The following is a 21,818-nucleotide window of genomic DNA, read 5'->3' on the forward strand; positions in this document are numbered from 1 at the left end:
GCTAAAATACCGTTCGTCCGTCGTCCCAGTGGTGTGTCCCGCTGTGACCTGCGGTACACCGGGAAGACAGTGATGCACCCTGACAGTGTTATGGTCTGGGGTGCTTTTAGTGGTTATAAGGGCAGGGGTGGACTATACTTCCTTCCTAAGAACATTATGATGAGGAGAAGCAATTATATCGAGGTGTTAAGGGACTACATGCTGAAATTTTGGATCATTCATGAGTGTGAATATTTTATGCATGATGGTACCCTTGCCCATAAGTCAAAAGTAATGGAAACGTTTTTAGATATTACCCTCCACCCGGAGGGCCCATGAAAGAAGACATAAGAAAGAAGAAGAACGACACCCCCAACCCGGGGGCCACCGCCGGGTCACCATCTGGAGAAGACCCGGGCCGGAAGTACCGGCAAGTCCCTAATGAATGAATGAATGAATGAAAAGTTCCTCGAGGACAATAATATCAGTGTTTTAGAGTGGCCAGGTAATTCCGCTGACCTAAATCCTGTCGAGAGTGCCTGGCAAGTGATGAAAAATGAGATTGCAAAAGCTCGACCCACCAACATCATGGACCTGAAGGAGGCACTGAAGAAGCTTTGGATCTATATGGACGCCTCCTTCTTCTGCACCTTCGCCACTTCGATGCCTAGGCAACTTCAGATGTTGATAAAGAATAAAGGTAACATGATCAAGTACTAATTGGAAGCTAAAAAGTTAAAATAAAATACATGTACACACAGTAAGTTGCATTTTTTCGTTTTATTATCCAAAAATTATTAATGTATAAATTTTTTTGCGGCCACTGTATAATGTATGAGGTGGGATATCCAGTAAATTCAACTACAACAGCGTACTGACTGGAACAAAATAAAGAACTATTATACATACCTTGAGAAATGGCCATGTGCATCCTAAACCCTCAGGGGTGCTTAAAAGAGATAAATATAGCATATAACATCTACATTAAATATGTACAGTATCATTCTGAAATCTAAAAAAAAATATTATAGAGAATTGAGAAGAATGCGCAAAAGAAAAGGAGTTACTGAACTGCAGGCAAATGTGAATGTCACAACGAAGAAAAGATAATCTTTGCCGAGAGATTTCAGAGTTCGAACGAATACTTAAAGTTTCGTATCATATGGAAGAAACACAAAAGGAGTAAAACGTTTTGCAGGATATTGCAAGAGAACCCAAATATTTCGACATGCATGCAAAATCCAGGTTAATAACTACTTTTAGAATTAGACATTAATCACAGAAGGGTCATACGCTAACCATGGAAAAGGAATTAAGAAAATTCTCAGTGTTCAGCAATCCACTTAATGAAGACAGGTTAGGGAATCCAGAAAAAATTATTATTACCTTTAAAGGTCCCACAGATCATATAACTGTCATAAGTACTAATCCTGTTGAAACTGAAAAAATAAATGGAAAAAATGACCACTCATATAATACCTGGACCAGATTCGTGGTTTCCTTATAAAAACAAAGCAGTACAAATTACCAGTTGCACACTAATATCTTTTGGAGAAAGAACTTAGCTCTAAGTGAAATTCTAGAGGCTTTAAAAGAATACACACATTGCTCCTTTGAACACAGGAGGGAATCGAACACTAACAAAACAAACTACTGACCAACAGTCCTGACATCGCACAATATAAAAGTCTTTGCAAAGGTATTGAGCCTTCAAATTGCAAATTTTATGGAAAGGGTGACATAACCCAAATTATTATGACAGAATTACGGAGGCTTTGGAAGAAGGCCAATATGCATATGTGATATATATAGCATTTGCAAAGACTTTCTGTAAATACAATCAAGGAATGACTGCACATTCAGTGAGGGTGAGAGGTATTACTGGGGAAGTTGGTAAACTGATATTCGACTTTCTGACAAATGGAACACAAGGAATAGTAGGAAACAAAACAGATTCCAGCATTAACAAATAAGTTCAGTACCACAAGACATGATCCTGGCGCCTTTATTGTTTCTTATCCTCATAGCAAACATAGATAAAAAAAAACACCCTTCACAGTTACGTATCATCACTTGCAGATGATATCAAAATAAACATGTAAATTACATTAGTGTAAAAGATTGAAAAACTGCAAGAAGATGTAAACAAAGTCTTCCAGCGGGCAATGAAGAATAGCATGACCTTCAATGGTGATAAGTTCCGATTGTTTGGATATGGAAGGATTGAAGAACTCATGATCGACAATGTATTTAAAATACAAGTGGATCAAACAGAATTAAGGGAACATATGAAGGATCTGGGTGTAATAATTTAAGTTAACCTTTCCTTTAAAGAACACAATAAGACATGAGAGCCACGAAAATGATGGGGTAGATAATGAAAACTTTCAAAACAAGGGAAATAATGTAAATGGTGACACTACTTATATCACTTGTGCTTTCTCCCGTTCAGTGTGTACGGTTTCATTCAGCAGGAAAGGTATCAGAGCTGAAACAGATACAGAGATGGTTTACAGCCCGTATAGAGCTAATAACGCATTTACGTTACTGGGAACTACTCAGAATTCTAAATATGTACTCCTGAAGCGTAGGAAAGAGGCATATCTGATAATATATGCTTAGGAGGTGTTTAAAATCATAGTCCTAAATCTACACGCTGTCGTAACAAAATACTAGAATGAAAGATATGTGAGAAAATCCAAAATAGAGTGAATGGCAGGGAAGCTGCGAGCACAAGGAGGGAACATTGTATCAACATCCGTGGGCTCAGATTCTTCAGCATTCTCGCAGAACATATTAGAAATTCTGCCGAAACAAGTGTAGAAGTCTTCAAGAGGAAACTGGACAAATAACTCCGCCAAGTACCAGACATACATGCTGTGAAGGATATGCGGGTCAGAGGCCGCCAGCAGCAACAGTCTGACGAGCATCAGACAAGCCTCGCTCATGGTTGGGCTGCGAGAGTAGGAAAATTATCGAAATCCTTCAAAGGTATAGAGGTAAGTTCGTAAACACCCAGTTACCTATTCACTGCCAGGTGAACAGGGGCAATAGGTGTAAAAAACTCGCCACGTCTTCACCAGCACCAGGACTGAACCCAGTTCCTTTAGTTGCGATCCGAGAAAGATAGATAATGAGTATGTGGTATGTGATGTTATCTTGTAGGGTGTTAGTATTAATATTGCGGTAAGAGGGTCTAGCTGTGTGGTCACTAACGTGGAGGTTACAGTGGTCGTGCCCTGGACGCTACTGATGTAATGTGTAGTGACTAACGTGGAGGTCACAGTGGTCGTGCCCTGGACGCTACTGATGTAATATGTAGTGACTAACGTGGAGGTCACAGTGATCGTGCCCTGGACGCTACTGATGTAATGTGTAGTGACTAACGTGGAGGTCACAGTGGTCGTGCCCTGGACGCTACTGATGTAATATGTAGTGACTAACGTGGAGGTCACAGTGGTCGTGCCCTGGACGCTACTGATGTAATATGTAGTGACTAACGTGGAGGTCACAGTGATCGTGCCCTGGACGCTACTGCCTCCACGTCTCAACATTGTGTAAATCTTTGTTAAGCTTCGGAACCTGACTTTAATGAGTGTGGTGGTGTGCGTGCAGAGTGCTTGCTGCAGCAGTAGCACCACTATATCGCCTTGTTACTGCACCTGCTGCTCTGCCTCTCACACTTTCTACTACTCTTCCTGATCTCTTTTAATGTTATATCTATTCGAGTTTTGGTATTTTTTGTGCATTATCTTGTTTGTTTCTTTTATTCTTGGCTTATGCTAGTTCGTTTGATAGCTCCGATTTGATGGTTCTATTTCGCCAGTTGCTCGTTGTGTGCCGTCCTAGTCTGGTGTTCGTCTTGGCACCCTCCCCTCATCTGGCATGTGTGTTTTATCCTCACTTTGTGTTCTGGGAGACGAGTCTGCAGTGTTCTCTCGAGGTTAGTATAGCCAGTGGTCATAGGTTAGTGCAGGTGGAGGAGGAAAGTCAGGTGAAGCACACTAGGTAACGAGACCTTAATGTCCCCAGCATCTGACATTACCATATCATCAGCAGCAGTATAGGTGACATTACACCTGACGACCCAGCCATCAGGGCTTCTGGTCAAGCCTGCTAGTGCTGTAAGTGTCGGAAGTTTCTCTGATTAGTATTGAGTGTACTGTGTAGTGTGGGAAGTTGTTGCTGATGTTGTGGGTGTACTGTGTGGTGTGAGAGGTTATTGTGGGTGTACTGTGTGGTGTGAGAGGTTATTGTGGCTGTACTGTGTGGTATGAGAGGTTATTGTGGGTTTACTGTGCGGTGCGAGAGGTTATTATGGGTGTACTGTGTGGTATGAGAGGTTATTGTGGGTGTACTGTGAGAGGTTATTGTGGGTGTACTATGTGGTGTGACAGGTTATTGTGGGTGTACTGTGTGATGTGAGTGGTTGTTGTGGGTGTATTGTGTGGTGTGACAGGTTATTGTGGGTGTACTGTGTGGTGTGAGAGGTTATTGTTGTTGTTGTTGTGGTGGATGTATTGTTTACACTGTAGTGTTATTCATCTGGAATGCGCTAATGTAATGCATGTTGTTGCGCGGTGCACCGATATCACAGTAGGACTGAGTGAGCATGATGTAAGTGCTTCATTGTGATGATTTGTGGCACTGCTGCAGTGTAATACATCAGTGGGTGTGTGTTAATGGTGCTCGTGGTGGTGCATGTTAATGCTGAGGCAAAGTGTCAACAGTGCCAGCTACAACCCTGCTGTTGTGTTGGTCACTGTGTGGTACAGTGTCACTAGTACCAGCTACAGCCTAACTGTGTGAGTCACTGTAGAGCACTATAGGTCACTATGACTCACTGTTTAGTGATTCAGCACGGTTCAAGGAATTTCAGCTCTTCCTAATAATTTAGCTGCTTAACTGAATCTATACGAGCAGTGAAAGTTGTGAATATTGCTGCAAGCGATATTTCCGATATCACTTGCAGCAATATTCTAGTCCAGAGAAAACAGGTGACTTAAAGTATATCATTAACTAACACTTCTTTGTTTTGAAGGTTCTAATTATCTATATATCACTTTACGTCACAACTGTGACAGTAACAATGTTGTGCTCGGGGCAACTCATCAACTTCTCACATTATCCTTCATTATCCCTCGCATTCTTCTTCCTTTTTATTGAGTAGGTCTAGTTTATTATATATTTCCTCTATTATTTGAATTCTTCAATTTTTCTATTGGGGAGTTACTGAAACTTGTTCTCACTGAACAATGTATTATTCTAATTTATCTACACTCAACACAACACACAAACACAACTTGTAAAATACATATATTCGATCAAATTATTTTTAATGATAAACATTATAACTCTGAACATGATGGGAGACTGTAGGAGGAACATGACTAAACCAGTGCCTTGAGACGGTCACTAAACCAGTGCCTTGAGACGGTCACTAAAACAGTGCCTTGAGATGGTCACTAAACCAGTGTCTTGAGATGGTCACTAAACCAGTGTCTTGAGACCATCACTCTAAACCAGTGGCTTGAGACGGTCACTAAACCAGTGTCTTGAGACCATCACTCTAAACCAGTGCCTTGAGACGGTCACTAAACCAGTGTCTTGAGACCATCACTTTAAACCAGTGGCTTAAGACCATCAATACTGTGACATAAATATTCTCCACATTTATACCATAATAAAAAATGTATGTGTGTGTGTGTGTGTGTGTGTGAGAGAGAGAGAGAGAGAGAGAGAGAGAGAGAGAGAGAGACAGACAGACAGACAGAGATAAAAAGGCTTCCTTTACAGGTTGAGATTAGAACCCCAGAATATAACTGTGACCAGTCTCGAGGGTTCTGTCTTTGCCAAGCCTTGTTGTTGACTGCTTCTAGTGGTTCGCAGGCTATCACAGTCTGGCTGATCTGGTCGGTGAAAACCAGCAGGAATTTGGCATGACTTTGGCAGGAAACTGGAGTCTAGTATAGGCTAAATTCGGTGTGAAAAACAGGTTTAACAGAGACACAGAACTAGAAAAACACGGTCAACATCCGCAATTGAATAAATAAAGAAATGAAAACTGGAGCAGAGATTAAGACAATGAAACCACTCATCAGAGCTGAAACTGAATATATAGAACCTGGGATGTCTTGGGAATGATCATAGTTGATGGAACACAGTAGTACGTGGGAAAGACAGCAAGACCTTGGAAGTTCACACCGAGGCTGTCTACCGAGGAAAACTGTCTACTTCTAACTAGATTAAGGACTGTCGTGTATTATCTAGATATATGAGTCAAGAATAGAAAAGCAGAAGGCTATTTTCACTCCATTTGGCCACTGCTGCATTAGTACTGTTACTGTCTTAGACTGTTCTACTTGTGGTTACCCTCAATTCAGGGGCGCCTATCACAACCCTTTACTTCTACCACTACTACTACTAATATGGACATGATTGCCCCGTTTACTGAGCGTCCTAGTGCAGTCGCTGAATATCAGAAATCTGTGGATTTCAGACTGCTACATATGTTGAATATATAAGATGGTCTGCGTGGGTATAGTGATTGGTTGAGTGAGGTCTCGAGTGCACTAGGCAACATCTCACTACTGTCCTATTGACACTATATTAACGACAAGCTGAATAACAAGACCCGTCAAAACTAGAGATGTCAAGCCATTTACGATAATCTTTAAGTCAATGTATTTATTAAGACTGGAATGTTGTTGTACTCTAACAGCTACATTTAAGTCATGCAAAATTGCAGACCTGCTCTGCACTTAATTCCGTCAAACACAAATTTTGCATGCTGCGGAATAAGGCGTTGAAAAATACACAAGAGTTTATTCTTGAAAATATTAATCGGCACATTGAAATAATTCCTTGTCAATGAGATCAGGAGACATTACAGACGATGATAAAAACCTCAGCGAATAAGCAGGGAGTAAAAAGTGCATTAAGAGGTAACTTAATAAATGTAAGGGGTCCAAGACTGTTCACCACTTTCTCCGTGAATATGAATCAATGATCAAAAATGAAAATTGCAAAACACGCACTGAGTGCGTGCTGCTAGCACCAGTGTTGAGACCACTACAGTGGAGTGTGTGCTGCTAGCACCAGTGATGACACCACTTCAGTGGATTGCGTGCTATTAGCACCAATGTTGACACCACTATAGTGGAGTGCGTGCTGCTAGCACCAGTGATGACACCACTACAGTGGAGTGCGTGCTATTAGCACCAGTGATGACACCACTACAGTGGAGTGCGTGCTATTAGCACCAGTGATGACACCACTACAGTGGAGTGCGTGCTGCTAGCACTAATGATGACACTATAGTGGAGTGCGTGCTGCTAGCACCAGTGATGACACCACTACAGGGAAGTGCGTGCTATTAGCACCAGTGATGACACCACTACAGTGGAGTGCGTGCTGCTAGCACTAATGATGACACTATAGTGGAGTGCGTGCTGCTAGCACTAGTGATGACACCACTACAGTGGAGTGCGTGCTACTAGCACCAGTGTTGAGACCACTACAGTGGAGTGCGTGCTGCTAGCACCAGGGATGACACCACTACAGTGGAGTGCGTGCTATTAGCACCAGTGTTGAGACCACTACAGTGGAGTGCGTGCTACTAGCACCAGGGATGACACCACTACAGTGGAGTGCTTGCTGCTAGCACCATTGATGACACCACTACAGTGGAGTGCGTGCTGCTAGCACCATTGATGACACCACTACAGTGGAGTGCGTGCTGCTAGCACCAGTGATGACACCACTACAGTGGAGTGTGTGCTACTAGACCAGGGATGACACCACTACAGTGGAGTGCGTGCTGCTAGCACCATTGATGACACCACTACAGTGGAGTGCGTGCTGCTAGCACCAGTGATGACACCACTACAGTGGAGTGTGTGCTACTAGACCAGGGATGACACCACTACAGTGGAGTGCGTGCTGCTAGCACCATTGATGACACCACTACAGTGGAGTGCGTGCTGCTAGCACCAGTGATGACACCACTACAGTGGAGTGTGTGCTACTAGACCAGGGATGACACCACTACAGTGGAGTGCGTGCTGCTAGCACCAGTGATGAGACCGAAGTACATGTATAGGGACACTGAGTAGCTGCCCACAGTTGTCTATACACTCGGCCCACCAACATCCTATGCACTTCACACATCCTCCACATTTAATACATCCTTTACATTCAACTTGTACTCTCCACCCAACCTGTACTTTCCTGAGTATTTTTTTTATCGACTTCATTGTATACAAAACATTACTTGGATACCATGTATGAACATCATAATATACATAAAATTACTTAGATACACAAATAACCCGCACATAGAAGAGAGGAGCGTACGACGACGTTTCGGTCCGACTTGGACTTAGATACATTGTATCTAACACTAAGTTCTTTCACGCAGTTGTATTTTTGTCGAAGACACCGACTTCCAGAAAATTCCCAATTTTCTGAACATACGCATTCGGACTTCTTCCCGGGATGCAGCCTGTAACAGCTGATTATCATTCTGGTATTGATTTTTACTAAGTGATTAGAGGTCGCAGGTATAAGATTTGCCCAAAGTAACGAGTCTGAGAAGACGAAAAGGATATAGGTTGGTGGGTTTGGGATCTAAGGTGTGACGGATAGGAAATTATGTGGGCGGGGGTGACCTGGAAAGTTAATTGAAGGGTCGTGGATAGTTAATGTGACATGGTTATAGGTATTGTGGGAGTTGCAGGGAGGAGTCCACACACAACACTGGTAAAACCACGTTATTTATTGTCAGGAAATATTGGTTTTATGGCTGAGCATCAGACATAGTAATTACTACATACTGCTGGATAGAGTTGAGGCATCTTGAGTATCGCATCGAGAGTCACTCCTAAGGCAGGACGCTTTTTTTTTTTCAATATATGCGTCTGAACTGTTTAGCTTAGAGTAACGTAAATTAACCAAATTTAACTAATTACAATATTACACCGATAAATGCAAAAGTTTCTTAAAGAAATGTGTCTCAGTGTCTCATGAGGGTGTAAGTGTAACCGGAGCACCACGAAGTGTAGTTTAAGCCAAGTTGATCACTGAAGTTACATTCCGGCTTAGTGTCAACATTACTAAATAACGGTCTTAAAATATAATAAAGGCTGACGGTGCTGCAAGAACCGTCAGCCTTTATTATATTTATATATTACATATTGGCAAGTTATTATATTTATTATATTTATATATTATATATAGGCAAGTTTTCAAGTTTCTTCTTGCCCACTTGATCGACACCATGCCCAGCCCTTCTAGGGTAGGGTAGGTGCCCGAGCCCGAGCTTACAGCTCACAAGACTGTCATTCCCACGCAGGGATAGCAGACCAGAGAGGCCTAGTTTGTAGCTAGGCCTGGGGACAGTTGGTCCCAAAGATGAGGAGGTACTCGTACCTCCTCCCATGGGAGACTTAGGTCTCAGACACTCCCTAAAGAGGGAGCCAAGCCCGGGCCACCACTTGGACAAGGCCCGGGCCGGGAGAATACCGGCGAATCTTTAATAATAATAATAAGTTCTTCTTGCCTGCATCTAGTGGTCCAACGGTAACTTTCCTTATTTATGAAGAGGGCATGTTATAAAGTCTTGTGTCCCTGGTTGACTTACCTCTTAGTACATTTATTGTGCCCCTGTTTTTTACTGAGGTGTTTTCCACCATCTTCCATGTCGCCCACTCTCGTAACTGATGTGAATCATATCCTTCATAATGTTTATCATTCTCACATAAACTCCAGAGAGTACAGCTTAAAGAAAATTTACGCATTCCTAATAATTTAGACAGTTCAATGTATGAAAGCATTCAGTGAAACTTCTTCGTGCATTATCCATATGTACACTTCCGCTTGTCTTAAGTGGAACTGAGAGTACAGCCAAATTCCAGTCTAGAACGTTGAGCGTCTTCAAGGTTTTGAACTGTCGGGAGATACAGCATTCTATTCTGCAGTTTATTTGTAATTTTATTTCATCCCTTATTTTGTTTCTTTAACTTTTCCATAGTGAAGTGGACCTTTGTCCTCGTTAACGTCACGTTTATGTGGTTCATTGAAAGACTTAGTTTACCCCAACATAAATATTTTATGTTTGCTCTGGTGATGCGACTCTCGTACAAATTCTTCATTGAGTCGAGTATTGTGCCTTGAGAAATGTAACTTTTTGCTGTGAGGGCCTTGGATTTTAAGCTGTTGACTGTTACTCAGTTGACTGTTACTCAGTTGACTGTTACTCAGTTGACTGTTACTCAGTTGACTGTTACTCAGTTGACTGTTACTCAGTTGACTGTTACTTAGTTGACTGTTATTCAGTTGACTGTTACTCAGTTGACTGTTACTCAGTTGATTATTACTCAGTTGACTGTTACTCAGTTGACTGTTACTTAGTTGACTGTTATTCAGTTGACTGTTACTCAGTTGACTGTTACTCAGTTTACTGTTACTCAGTTGACTGTTACTCAGTTGACTGTTACTCAGTTGACTGTTACTCAGTTGACTGTTACTTAGTTGACTGTTACTCAGTTGACTGTTACTCAGTTGACTGTTACTCAGTTGACTGTTACTCAGTTGACTGTTACTCAGTTGACTGTTACTCAGTTGACTGTTACTCAGTTGACTGTTACTCAGTTGACTGTTACTCAGTTGACTGTTACTTAGTTGACTGTTACTCAGTTGACTGTTACTCAGTTGACTGTTACTCAGTTGACTGTTACTCAGTTGACTGTTACTTAGTTGACTGTTACTCAGTTGACTGTTACTCAGTTGACTGTTACTCAGTTGACTGTTACTTAGTTGACTGTTACTCAGTTGACTGTTACTCAGTTGACTGTTACTCAGTTGACTGTTACTCAGTTGACTGTTACTTAGTTGACTGTTACTCAGTTGACTGTTACTCAGTTGAGTGTTACTCAGTTGACTGTTACTCAGTTGACTGTTACTCAGTTGACTGTTACTCAGTTGACTGTTACTTAGTTGACTGTTACTTAGTTGACTGTTACTTAGTTGACTGTTACTCAGTTGACTGTTACTCAGTTGACTGTTACTCAGTTGACTGTTACTTAGTTGACTGTTACTCAGTTGACTGTTACTCAGTTGACTGTTACTTAGTTGACTGTTACTCAGTTGACTGTTACTTAGTTGACTGTTACTTAGTTGACTGTTACTTAGTTGACTGTTACTTAGTTGACTGTTATTCAGTTGACTGTTACTCAGTTGGCTGTTACTTAGTTGACTGTTACTTAGTTGACTGTTACTCAGATGACTATTACTCAGTTGACTGTTACTCAGTTGACTATTACTCAGTTGACTATTACTCAGTTGACTGTTACTCAGTTGACTATTACTCAGTTGACTGTTACTCAGTTGACTATTACTCAGTTGACTTACTCAGTTGACTATTACTCAGTTGACTGCTACTCAGTTGACTGTTACTCAGTTGACTATTACTCAGTTGACTGTTACTCAGTTGACTATTACTCAGTTGACTATTACTCAGTTGACTTACTCAGATGACTATTACTAAGTTGACTATTACTCAGTTGACTATTACTCAGTTGACTGTTACTCAGTTGACTGTTGCTCAGTTGACTATCACTCAGTTGATTATTGCTCATTTGACTGTTACTCAGTTGGCTGTTACTCAGTTGACTGATACTCAGTTGACTATTACTCAGATGACTGTTACTCAGTTGGCTGTTACTCAGTTGACTATTACTCAGTTGACTATTACTCAGTTGACTATTACTCAGTTGACTATTACTCAGTTGACTGCTACTCAGTTGACTGTTACTCAGTTGACTGTTACTCATTTGACTATTACTCAGTTGACTATTACTCAGTTGACTGTTACTCAGATGACTATTACTAAGTTGGCTATTACTCAGTTGACTGTTATTCAGTTGACCATTACTCAGTTGACTATTACTCATAAGAACATAAGAACATAAGAAAGAAGGAACACTGCAACAGGCCTACTGACCCATGCGGAGCAGGTCCATGTCACCCCCCCCACGGATTGGACCAATGACCCACCCCCCGGATTATCCCAATGACCCACCCAGTCTGGTCATCCCCACTCAAGGATGGAGCACTGTACCAGACCCAGCAGCACAAGCTAGTCAGGTCCAACAGTTGATTATTACTCAGTTGATTATTACTCAGTTGACTGTTACTCAGTTGATTGTTACTCAGTTGACTATTACTCAGTTGATTATTACTCATTTGACTGTTACTCAGTTGACTATTACTCAGTTGATTGTTAATCAGTTGACTGTTACTCAGTTGACTATTACTCAGTTGACTATTACTCAGTTGACTATTACTAAGTTGACTATTATTCAGTTCACTATTACTCAGTTGACTGTTACTCAGTTGACTGTTACTCAGTTGAGTATTACTCAGTTGACTGTTACTCAGTTGACTGCTATTCAGTTTACTGTTACTCACTTGACTGTTACTCAGTTGACTGTTATTCAGTTGACTGTTACTCAGTTGACTGATACTTAGTTGACTTATTCAGTTGACTGTTAATCAGTTGACTGTTACTCAGTGGACTGTTATTCAGTTTACTGTTACTCAATTGACTGTTATTCAGTTGACTGTTACTCAGTTGACTGTTACTCAGTTGACTATTACTCAGTTGACTATTACTCAGTTGATTACTCAGTTGACTGTTACTAGTTGATTATTACTCAGTTGACTATTACTCAGTTGACTGTTACTCAGTTGACTATTGCTCAGTTGATTATTAATCAGTTGATTATTAATCAGTTGACTGTTACTCAGTTGACTGTTACTCAGTTGACTGTTACTCAGTTGACTGTTACTCAGTTGACTGTTACTCAGTTGACTGTTATTCAGTTGACTGTTACTCAGTTGACTGTTATTCAGTTGACTGTTACTCAGTTGACTGTTACTCAGTTGACTGTTACTCAGTTGACTGTTACTCAGTTGACTGTGTGTATCAACAGGTGTTGTTGATACACACCAGCTGCTTCCCATCATAGTTTACTAGGACATTTATCAATTTATCTGTATTAATAAATTCAGATGAGAGTGATGGGTTGATGAAGTCCTTGGTGGACGACACACGTCTTCTCAGTAAAATGCCATAAACCGCTTATTGTGCCTTATTCACATTCATGTCGGTGTATTTTACCAGTGACATGCGCGTACTTTACTCCCAGGTTTATCCAGACTTATTCACTACTCCATTCTCTCCTCTGATCATGTTTTCGTTCGTTCTGCAACATTAGACATTTGTCATGGCTGGATGATTAGGTATCCCGTGATGTTTGTCTAAAAAAATTTCAGATTTTTTATATTCTTTCAGAGATAAGCCAGAACCTTAAATAAATAAACACATCGCTCTGCTTTAAGGTCATTACAAGGATTTTTTTTTTAAGCGATTCACTAAATCTGTACATGAGATGATAATTACAACCTAGTTAATAATAAACACTAGCATATAACCTCTTCTGATTGTGGTGTGTTTGATCAAACTGTGACTTTGTTCTCCATTACCACGCACGAGAGAAAATCCCCCCCCCCCCGATTTACCTCCTTCCTTCCCCTCCCCCTGCACCCCCCCCCCCCCCCCCCGCACGAGTCCTCCCCCACCCTTCACCTCAGTAAACAAACACTCCTGCTGTTCGTGTTGTCCTTGGCGCCACTAAAAACTCATATGCTGGAAGTGCTTATGATAATGTTATCTGGAGAATGTCTTTCCAGTTCGACTTTAAATTTACAACATTTCAGCTGTTTGAGAAGACTGAGACATTGCGCCTGGCAATATTGCTCGTCTGCAGCTATGTTTAAGAAGGTTAAGCTACAGCTACTGGCTGTACTGTTCATCTACAGCTATATTTGAGCTACATCTCCTGGCTATATTGCTCAGATGTTTAAAAAAAAATCTAGTATTAACCTTTTATGAGCGACATTAAATATTCACGTCGAGTATAAAACATTCTCACTAGTATTAATATTTTGTTTGTTAACAGTAGTGTTTGTCTCTCCACAGGTCACCCCACACCCAGCCCCACGCCTCCTAACGGCTCCCACACAGACATGATGCCGGTGAGTACCTGCGTCCAGCTCTTACTGTATACCACCTTAATATAAGTCACAATGCCATACCTACAACACACAACTCTCCCACAAACCAGAGAGGAATCTAGACGATGGTTCGCTTCATACTGGACTTGATAACGGCACAGAATAGAGCGAAACCTCTCTTCTAGTATTATCTACACTTTGTGGGATGGTTGCTGTATGATAAATGTTGAGGGCGGATGATATGAGTGTTATTGGACGATGATTCTCTCCGTCCTGGGATTAGTAATGATCTGGGCGGGAAAAAAATTCTAGTTTCAGCTATAATTTTTGGCTGGCTAAACAATGTTAGATGTTTGCTTGGTTAGTGGTGTGAAGCTAGTAGCTGCCTGGTGGAGGATACTAGCTGCCTTGTGGAGGATACTAGCTGCCTGGTGGAGGATACTAGCTGCTTGGTGGAGGATACTAGCTGCCTGGTGGAGGATACTAGCTGCCTGGTGGAGGATACTAGCTGCCTGGTGGAGGATACTAGCTGCCTGGTGGAGGATACTAGCTGCCTGGTGGAGGATACTAGCTGCCTGGTGGAGGATACTAGCAAGCCTTTCTCATCTACTATTACACCTGGCACCTCTATGCTGGACACTGTTTTTATAAAAACCAGTCACTAAAATATGCATGTTAATATATTTAATAATACATGGAACATATGCTTACATTTTATATATATATATATATATATATATATATATATATATATATATATATATATATATATATATATATATATATATATGTCGTGCCGAATATGTAAAACTGGTCAATTAGCAAGAACTCATTTAAAATTAAGTCCTTTCTAAAATTTTCTCTTATACGTTTAAAGATATGTTTTTTTATTAATGTTAATATAAAAAAATTTAATTTTGCTCCAAAAGAATCTTAGAAAACTTACCTAACCTTATTATAACAAGAACAATTTATTTTTAGCCTAACCCAACTAAATATATTTTAGATTTGGTTACAATAATTTAATACTAAACAAACACAGTGAAATATATTTTTTTCGTTAGGTTCAGAATGATTTTGGCGAAATTATTGCATACACAAATTTTCACTTGTCCTATATGGCAAGATGAGCGTTGCTATTTAAGCCAAGATCGCAAGTTCTGCCTATTCGGCACGACATATATATATATATATATATATATATATATATATATATATATATATATATATATATATATATATATATATATATATATATATATATACATATATACATATGCAATAAGATCACAGTAAACAGGTGATTTCAGAATATGCAAAACAACCACTCTGAAAGAATAGAGAAATTCCAAGCGCTTTCGTGACTACTCACATTATCAAGGAACTATGAAAGTAAAGCATCCAAGGAAGCTATATAAGGGGTCTGGCCGGCACCTCACTATCAGATCCCACAACGGTCGGCGCGCGTCAGGTGTTTAACCGTTGTGGGATCTGATAGTGAGGTGCTGGCCAGACCCCTTATATAGCTTCCTTGGATGCTTTACTTTCATAGTTCCTTGATAATGTGAGTAGTCACGAAAGCGCTTGTAATTTCTCTATTCTTTCAGAGTGGTTGTTTTGCATATATATATATATATATATATATATATATATATATATATATATATATATATATATATATATATATATATATATATATATATATATATATATATATATATATATATATATATATATATATATATATTATTTTTTGGGACTTTTCTTATGACTTCATAATTTGTTACTGGTGTAGAGGTTAGTGCTGCTGGGTGTTTTGTTTGGGTTTTTACATCAGCTGATGTATAGTGAGGTAAACATTACGACTGGTCACAAGTCTGTCTGTCTCCTGTATATTAACAGGTGCAGGGACAGGTATAGGTTTTGGAGAGGTACAGGTGGAGGTGAATACAGGACTTCTCCAGATGTTCTCATAGAAGTGAGACAAGAGTCAGATTATTGAGGAAGACACGACTAGTAACAGCCTTCATATCGAACATGAAAGATCCTTCATTCATATATAAGGCAGATAAGATTTTGCGTGTATCTCCTTGTGGTGAGCTGTACTCTCCTGTCATCCTACGCAGGTATTACTCTACACTGGGTTTAAACAGCTGGTACTAACCCACACTTGTGCTTGTGTTATAGGGTACTCCAGGTGTTGGCAGACCTTTCCACCTCCCTGAGCGGGTAAGTGTTATGCTTCGTGTGTGGCTTCTCTCCTGTGTCTTACCTTCTGAATCTCTCCTGGTTTATGCTTGCTAGCTTAAGTCTTGGCTTTACTGCATGACCAGGTGGAGACTTTTGTTCTTTATTGCATGACCAGGTGGGGAATTCTTTGCTTTATTGCATGACCAAGTGAAGCCTCTGCTTTACTGGTTTACCACGTAGTGAAGCCTCCCTGCATGTCTTAAAAAACAAGTTTGTTAATCACCTGGAATCTCAGCAGTTGCACATCCCAGGGCATCATAGGTTTAGAACCGGTCGCTCCTGCCTCTCGCAAGTGCTTGGCCATTACGACATGGTCTTGGATGAACCGGAAGACAAAAAATGTAGATGTAATGTACAAAGCCTTTGCAAAAGCACTTGACAAGTGTGACCGTGGTGTAATAGCTCACAAATGCGTGCCAAAAATATAACTGGAAAATTGCTCAGATGAATATTTAATTTCCTAACGAATATAATCCAGAGTGTAATAATCAGCAGAGTGCAGTCGAGGGCAGCCATAGTTCTCTTTTTTTTCATTCTCATATCCCCATAGAGAAATAAATCATAGAACCTTTTCATCCTTTGCAGATGAATCTAGATTCAGTGTGAGAGTAACAGACATTAAGGATACATCAGACCTCCAAGTTGATATATACAAAGTGTTCCAGTGAGCCATTAATGGTATGATGTTCAGTGAGGTCAGGTTCCAGTTACTCCGTTATGGACAGACTAATGAAATAAAGACTGAAAGAGAGCGTGAAACAAAATCGAATCACTCAGAGCATAAGGCTAACGTGAGAGACATAGGAGTGACTATGTCGCAAGATAAGTTAGTAAGTAAGTTTATTCAGGTATACACAAATACAGTTACATAGATTATCATACATAGCAGCATATGTGTAGAGAACCTAGGATAACCCAAAAAAGTCAGGCAGAGTGACTTATTTCCATTGGGGTCCTTTATTTACATTGGGGTCTCATCTTCAAAAATCACAATAGTGTCACTATCACAGCAACAAGGAAAATAGTAGGCTGGATACATAGAACAAGAGATGACAAGCCAGTAATTATAATCTTTCAGTCACTTGTTCTCTTTGGGCTGGAGTACTACTGTACTCTTAACAGCTCCGTTAAAGGCAAACGAAATTATAGACCTGGAGAATGTACACAGAACTTCCACTGCTCGCATTGATAATTGATACTTGGAACGTTTGTAGTACCTCGATCTGTACTCCTTGCAACGTAGGCGAGAGAGACACATTATAATATACTCCTGAAAAGTTGTAGAGGGATTGGTCTCAAATATGTACACACAAATCACTCCACATGAACGTAAGAGGCTCAGATGATGCAAAATTCCCCTAATGAAAAGAGAAAGTTCAAGCATTGTGAAGGAACAAAGACTTTTCAACATTCTCACCCCATATATAACCGCGGATTAACAAAACACCTCCGGCTTTTTTCAAAAAGGAACTGGACAGGTTCCTGATCAGCTGAGATGTCGTTCTTACGTTGGATTTTGAACGGTTAACACCAGTAACCTGGTTGATCGGGTCTTCCATTGCGTGGCTTGGTCTGGGACCAGACTGCACGAGTGTTGACCCTCGGAACATATTCACGTTGCACCAGGTGGCGAAGCCTCCCTGCTTCACCAAGTGGTGAAGCCTCCCTGCTTCACCAGGTGGCGAAGCCTCCCTGCTTTACCAGGTGGTGAAGCCTCTCTGCTTCAGCAGGTGAAGCCACCCTGATTCACCAGGTGGCGATGCTTCCCTGCTTTACCAGGTGACGAAGCATCCCTGCTTTACTATGTAGTGAAGCCTCCCTGCATCACCAGGTGGTGAGCCTTCCTGCTTCACCAAATGGCGAAGCCTCCTTGCTTCACCAAGTGGAGAAGCCTCCCTTCTTCACCAGGTGGTGAAGCCTCCCTGCTTCACCAGGTCTCGTGGCCATTTTAGGAGGGAATAAAGTCGTAATAATATTTTTTTCATTTGATGTTTGTTCTTAGTGTCAACGTGATGTTTGTTCTAAGTGAAGTTGCTAACCTTTGTTGGTGGGACTAGTGTGTTGTTATCCTCAACACTAGTGTGTTGAGTGTGTTCTTATCCTCAACACTAGTGTGTTGTTAACCTCAGCACTAGTGTGTTAACCTCAACACTAGTGTGTTGAGTGTGTTGTTATCCTCAACACTAGTGTGTTGTTAACCTCAACACTAGTGTGTTGAGTGTGTTGTTAACCTCAACACTAGTGTGTTGTTAAACTCAACACTGGTGTGTTGAGTGTGTTGTTAACCTCAACACTGGTGTGTTGAGTGTGTTGATAACCTCAACACTGGTGTGTTGAGTGTGTTGTTAACCTCAACACTGGTGTGTTGAGTGTGTTATCCTCAACACTAGTGTGTTGTTATCCTCAACACTAGTGTGTTGTTAACCTCAATACTAGTGTGTTGTTATCCTCAACACTAGTGTGTTGAGTGTGTTGTTAACCTCAACACTAGTGTGTTGAGTGTGTTGTTAACCTAAACACTAGTGTGTTGAGTGTGTTGTTAACCTCAACACTAGTGTGTTGAGTGTGTTGTTAACCTCAACACTAGTGTGTTGTTAACCTCAACACTAGTGTGTTGAGTGTGTTGTTAACCTCAACACTAGTGTGTTGTTAACCTCAACACTAGTGTGTTGAGTGTGTTGTTAACCTCAATACTAGTGTGTTGAGTGTGTTGTTAACCTCAACACTAGTGTGTTGAGTGTGTTGTTAACCTCAACACTAGTGTTGTTAACCTCAACACTGGTGTGTTGAGCTCAACACTACTGTGTTGAGTTTGTTAACCTCAACACTAGTGTGTTGAGTTTGTTGTTAACCTCAACACTAGTGTGTTGAGTTTGTTGTTAACCTCAACACTAGTGTGTTGTTAACCTCAATACTAGTGTGTTGTTAACCTCAACACTAGTGTGTTGTTAACCTCAACACTAGTGTGTTGTTAACCTCAATACTAATGTGTTGTTAACCTCAACACTAGTGTGTTGTTAACCTCAACACTAGTGTGTTGTTAACCTCAACACTAGTGTGTTGAGTTTGTTGTTAACCTCAACGCTAGTGTGTTGTTAACCTCAACATTAGTGTGTTGAGTGTGTTGTTAACCTCAACATTAGTGTGTTGAGTGTTGTTAACCTCAACACTAGTGTGTTGTTAACCTCAACACTAGTGTGTTGAGTGTGTTGTTAACCTCAACACTAGTGTGTTGAGTTTGTTGTTAACCTCAGCACTAGTATGTTGTTAACCTCAGCACTAGTGCGTTGAGTGTGTTGTTAACCTCAACACTAGTGTGTTGAGTGTGTTGTTAACCTCAACATTAATGTGTTGAGTTTGTTGTTAACCTCAACACTAGTGTGTTGTTAACCTCAGCACTAGTGTGTCGAGTGTGTTGTTAACCTCAACACTAGTGTGTTGAGGATGTGTTGAGGTGTGTTGTTAACCTCAACACTAGTGTGTTGTTAACCTCAACACTAGTGTGTTGTTAACCTCAACACTAGTGTGTTGTTAACATCAACACTAGTGTGTTGTTAACCTCAACACTAGTGTGTTGTTAACCTCAACAGTAGTGTGTTTGAGCTTCGCGAGTGACTTGTTTTGCTTGTATGCTTATGTGTATTTGCGGTGCATATACATGACTGTGTATTTGTAGTGTGTGTATGCCTAGGTGTATGTATTGGTAGTGTGCCTGCTTGTCTCGAAACACATCAAGGGTATATCAAAGGTGTATGCATGTGTGTTATGTATATTGTTCCCTACGTATATTTGTACTATTGTCTGTATACCTAAATGCGTATATTAGACACACAACGAGTCTGTGTTATATACACATTTAGCGTTTCGTCGACAATTAATTAGATTTCTGCAAATACGTTTTCACAGTAAAATACCTCATCCCTTATTGTGTATCATTTACATGTTGCCGGTATATTCTGCCATTGTATTATCATGCAGAAATGTGTATGTTTGTGTCGTTTGCGCGATTGTGTGTGTGTGTAATTGTATTGTGTATGCTTGCATGCGTGCAACTGTGAGGAGTAATATGCGCTTGTATACGTTGTGCACTCCTGTAGGTTAACATTATTGGTGTCGGAGAGGCGTGTGTAGAGCACAGGTTGAGGGACGTGGTCCTTGTTGGTAGAACACCAGGATGAGTTTAGAGAATTACCCAACAAAAGGGGGACGAGAAGTAATACGGGTGGGGAAGGAGGAAGAGTATAGGGAGGGGGAGAAAGGGAAGTTAGGAGGAGAGGACGTGAAGGGAGGTAGTGGGCAGTAGCGGGGTGATGAAAGATTGAAGTTAAAATCATTTTCCTAGGGAAGAGGAGGAAAAAATTAACTGACGGCCTCTATGTGCCTCTCTTTGAAAGAGTCATTTTTTTTTTAATATGTTTAATGTGAAACTGGGAAGGTACTTAGTATATTGGTGTGTGGCAACGCCAGATACGACGATCTTCACGTTGCTGTACGTACTATCGGGAGGACGGAGGCGCTACCACTCTGTCTTGCACACCTCCAGCAGTTAGCGTAAATGTTTTAGTAGAGAGGACGGCATTATTAGAGAGTATTTTGACTTCGTGGTTGGTTTAGTGTTACAGTCAGTGTTGACTAAGAGCCTAAAATGGGTTCTTTTCCTCTCGTTCGTTGTTTCAGTAATGTTCTCCTAGGCTTCCTAACAGAGTCGAGTTGCAAATGTAATGCGAGTCCAGAAGCAACTCTAATGGCTTCCCCGGGCCAGAGGCGTCGCTAGAGTTGGTGTCACGCGGGGCGGAATCTCTGGTGTCACCCCCATGAAATTCAAGGGTGGGGGGGGGATGGGGGTAAACTCCAGTTATGTCACTGTTGCATGACCAGTTACATCACTACTGCATGACCAGTGACCAATGTTTATCAATGAGAACTTTTAAGGGCCATAAACTGAACAGGAGAATACTTCTCAACTTTATTAATGATAAAATAAATAATGGTAGTAATATTGAGGAAACATAAACTCAAATACCACTTTGAGTACAGTCAACAGATCCTACATTTATTCATCTTCAACAATGCCAAAAAAAAAAAGAAAGAAAAACATTGCAATATCAGAGAAATACTAGTTCCATACACAAATAACCCGCACATAGAGAAGAGCTTACGACGACGTTTCGGTCCGACTTGGACCATACCTAATTCCTCCTTTTTTCTTCTTCTCCCTCTTCCCCTTTCCTTTTTCTCCTTCGGGTTGTCTTTCTTCTGCCCTGTGTATTTGTTCCTTCTTTATTTACTTATTTTGTTTCCATCCTCTCCCCTTGGTGTTCTTGCTCTTACCCTCTGTGGGCAGCAGCCCCCTTGTGGGCACCAGCTCCCTTGTGGGCACCAGCTCCCTTGTGGGCACCAGCTCCCTTGTGGGCACCAACTCCCTTGTAGTGCTCCTGTTTCTTAGTATTTGACTGACCCCTCCTGCTCCTACTACCTCCCCACTACTACTGCCTTCCACCTCTACTACTACC

The 21,818-nt window shown here is 40.9% G+C and overlaps 1 protein-coding gene across 7 annotated transcripts in view; it reads left to right on the top strand.

The window, feature by feature from the left end:
• The window catches only part of Btk (tyrosine-protein kinase Btk29A), a 728,553-nt gene that overhangs the window by 476,165 nt on the left and 230,570 nt on the right, over nt 1-21,818 (top strand). For 5 of the 7 annotated variants that reach the window (XM_070084310.1, XM_053773706.2, XM_070084312.1 and 2 more), the window contains 2 exons: nt 14,021-14,076; nt 16,243-16,284. In XM_070084310.1, coding sequence (XP_069940411.1) covers nt 14,021-14,076; nt 16,243-16,284 — 98 coding nt within the window. The remainder of the gene's footprint in view (nt 1-14,020; nt 14,077-16,242; nt 16,285-21,818) is intronic. The other 2 variants (XM_070084315.1, XM_070084316.1) reach the window with 1 other exon arrangement.

This window comes from Cherax quadricarinatus, chromosome 12, assembly GCF_038502225.1.
Source record: "Cherax quadricarinatus isolate ZL_2023a chromosome 12, ASM3850222v1, whole genome shotgun sequence".
NCBI lineage: Eukaryota > Metazoa > Arthropoda > Malacostraca > Decapoda > Parastacidae > Cherax > Cherax quadricarinatus.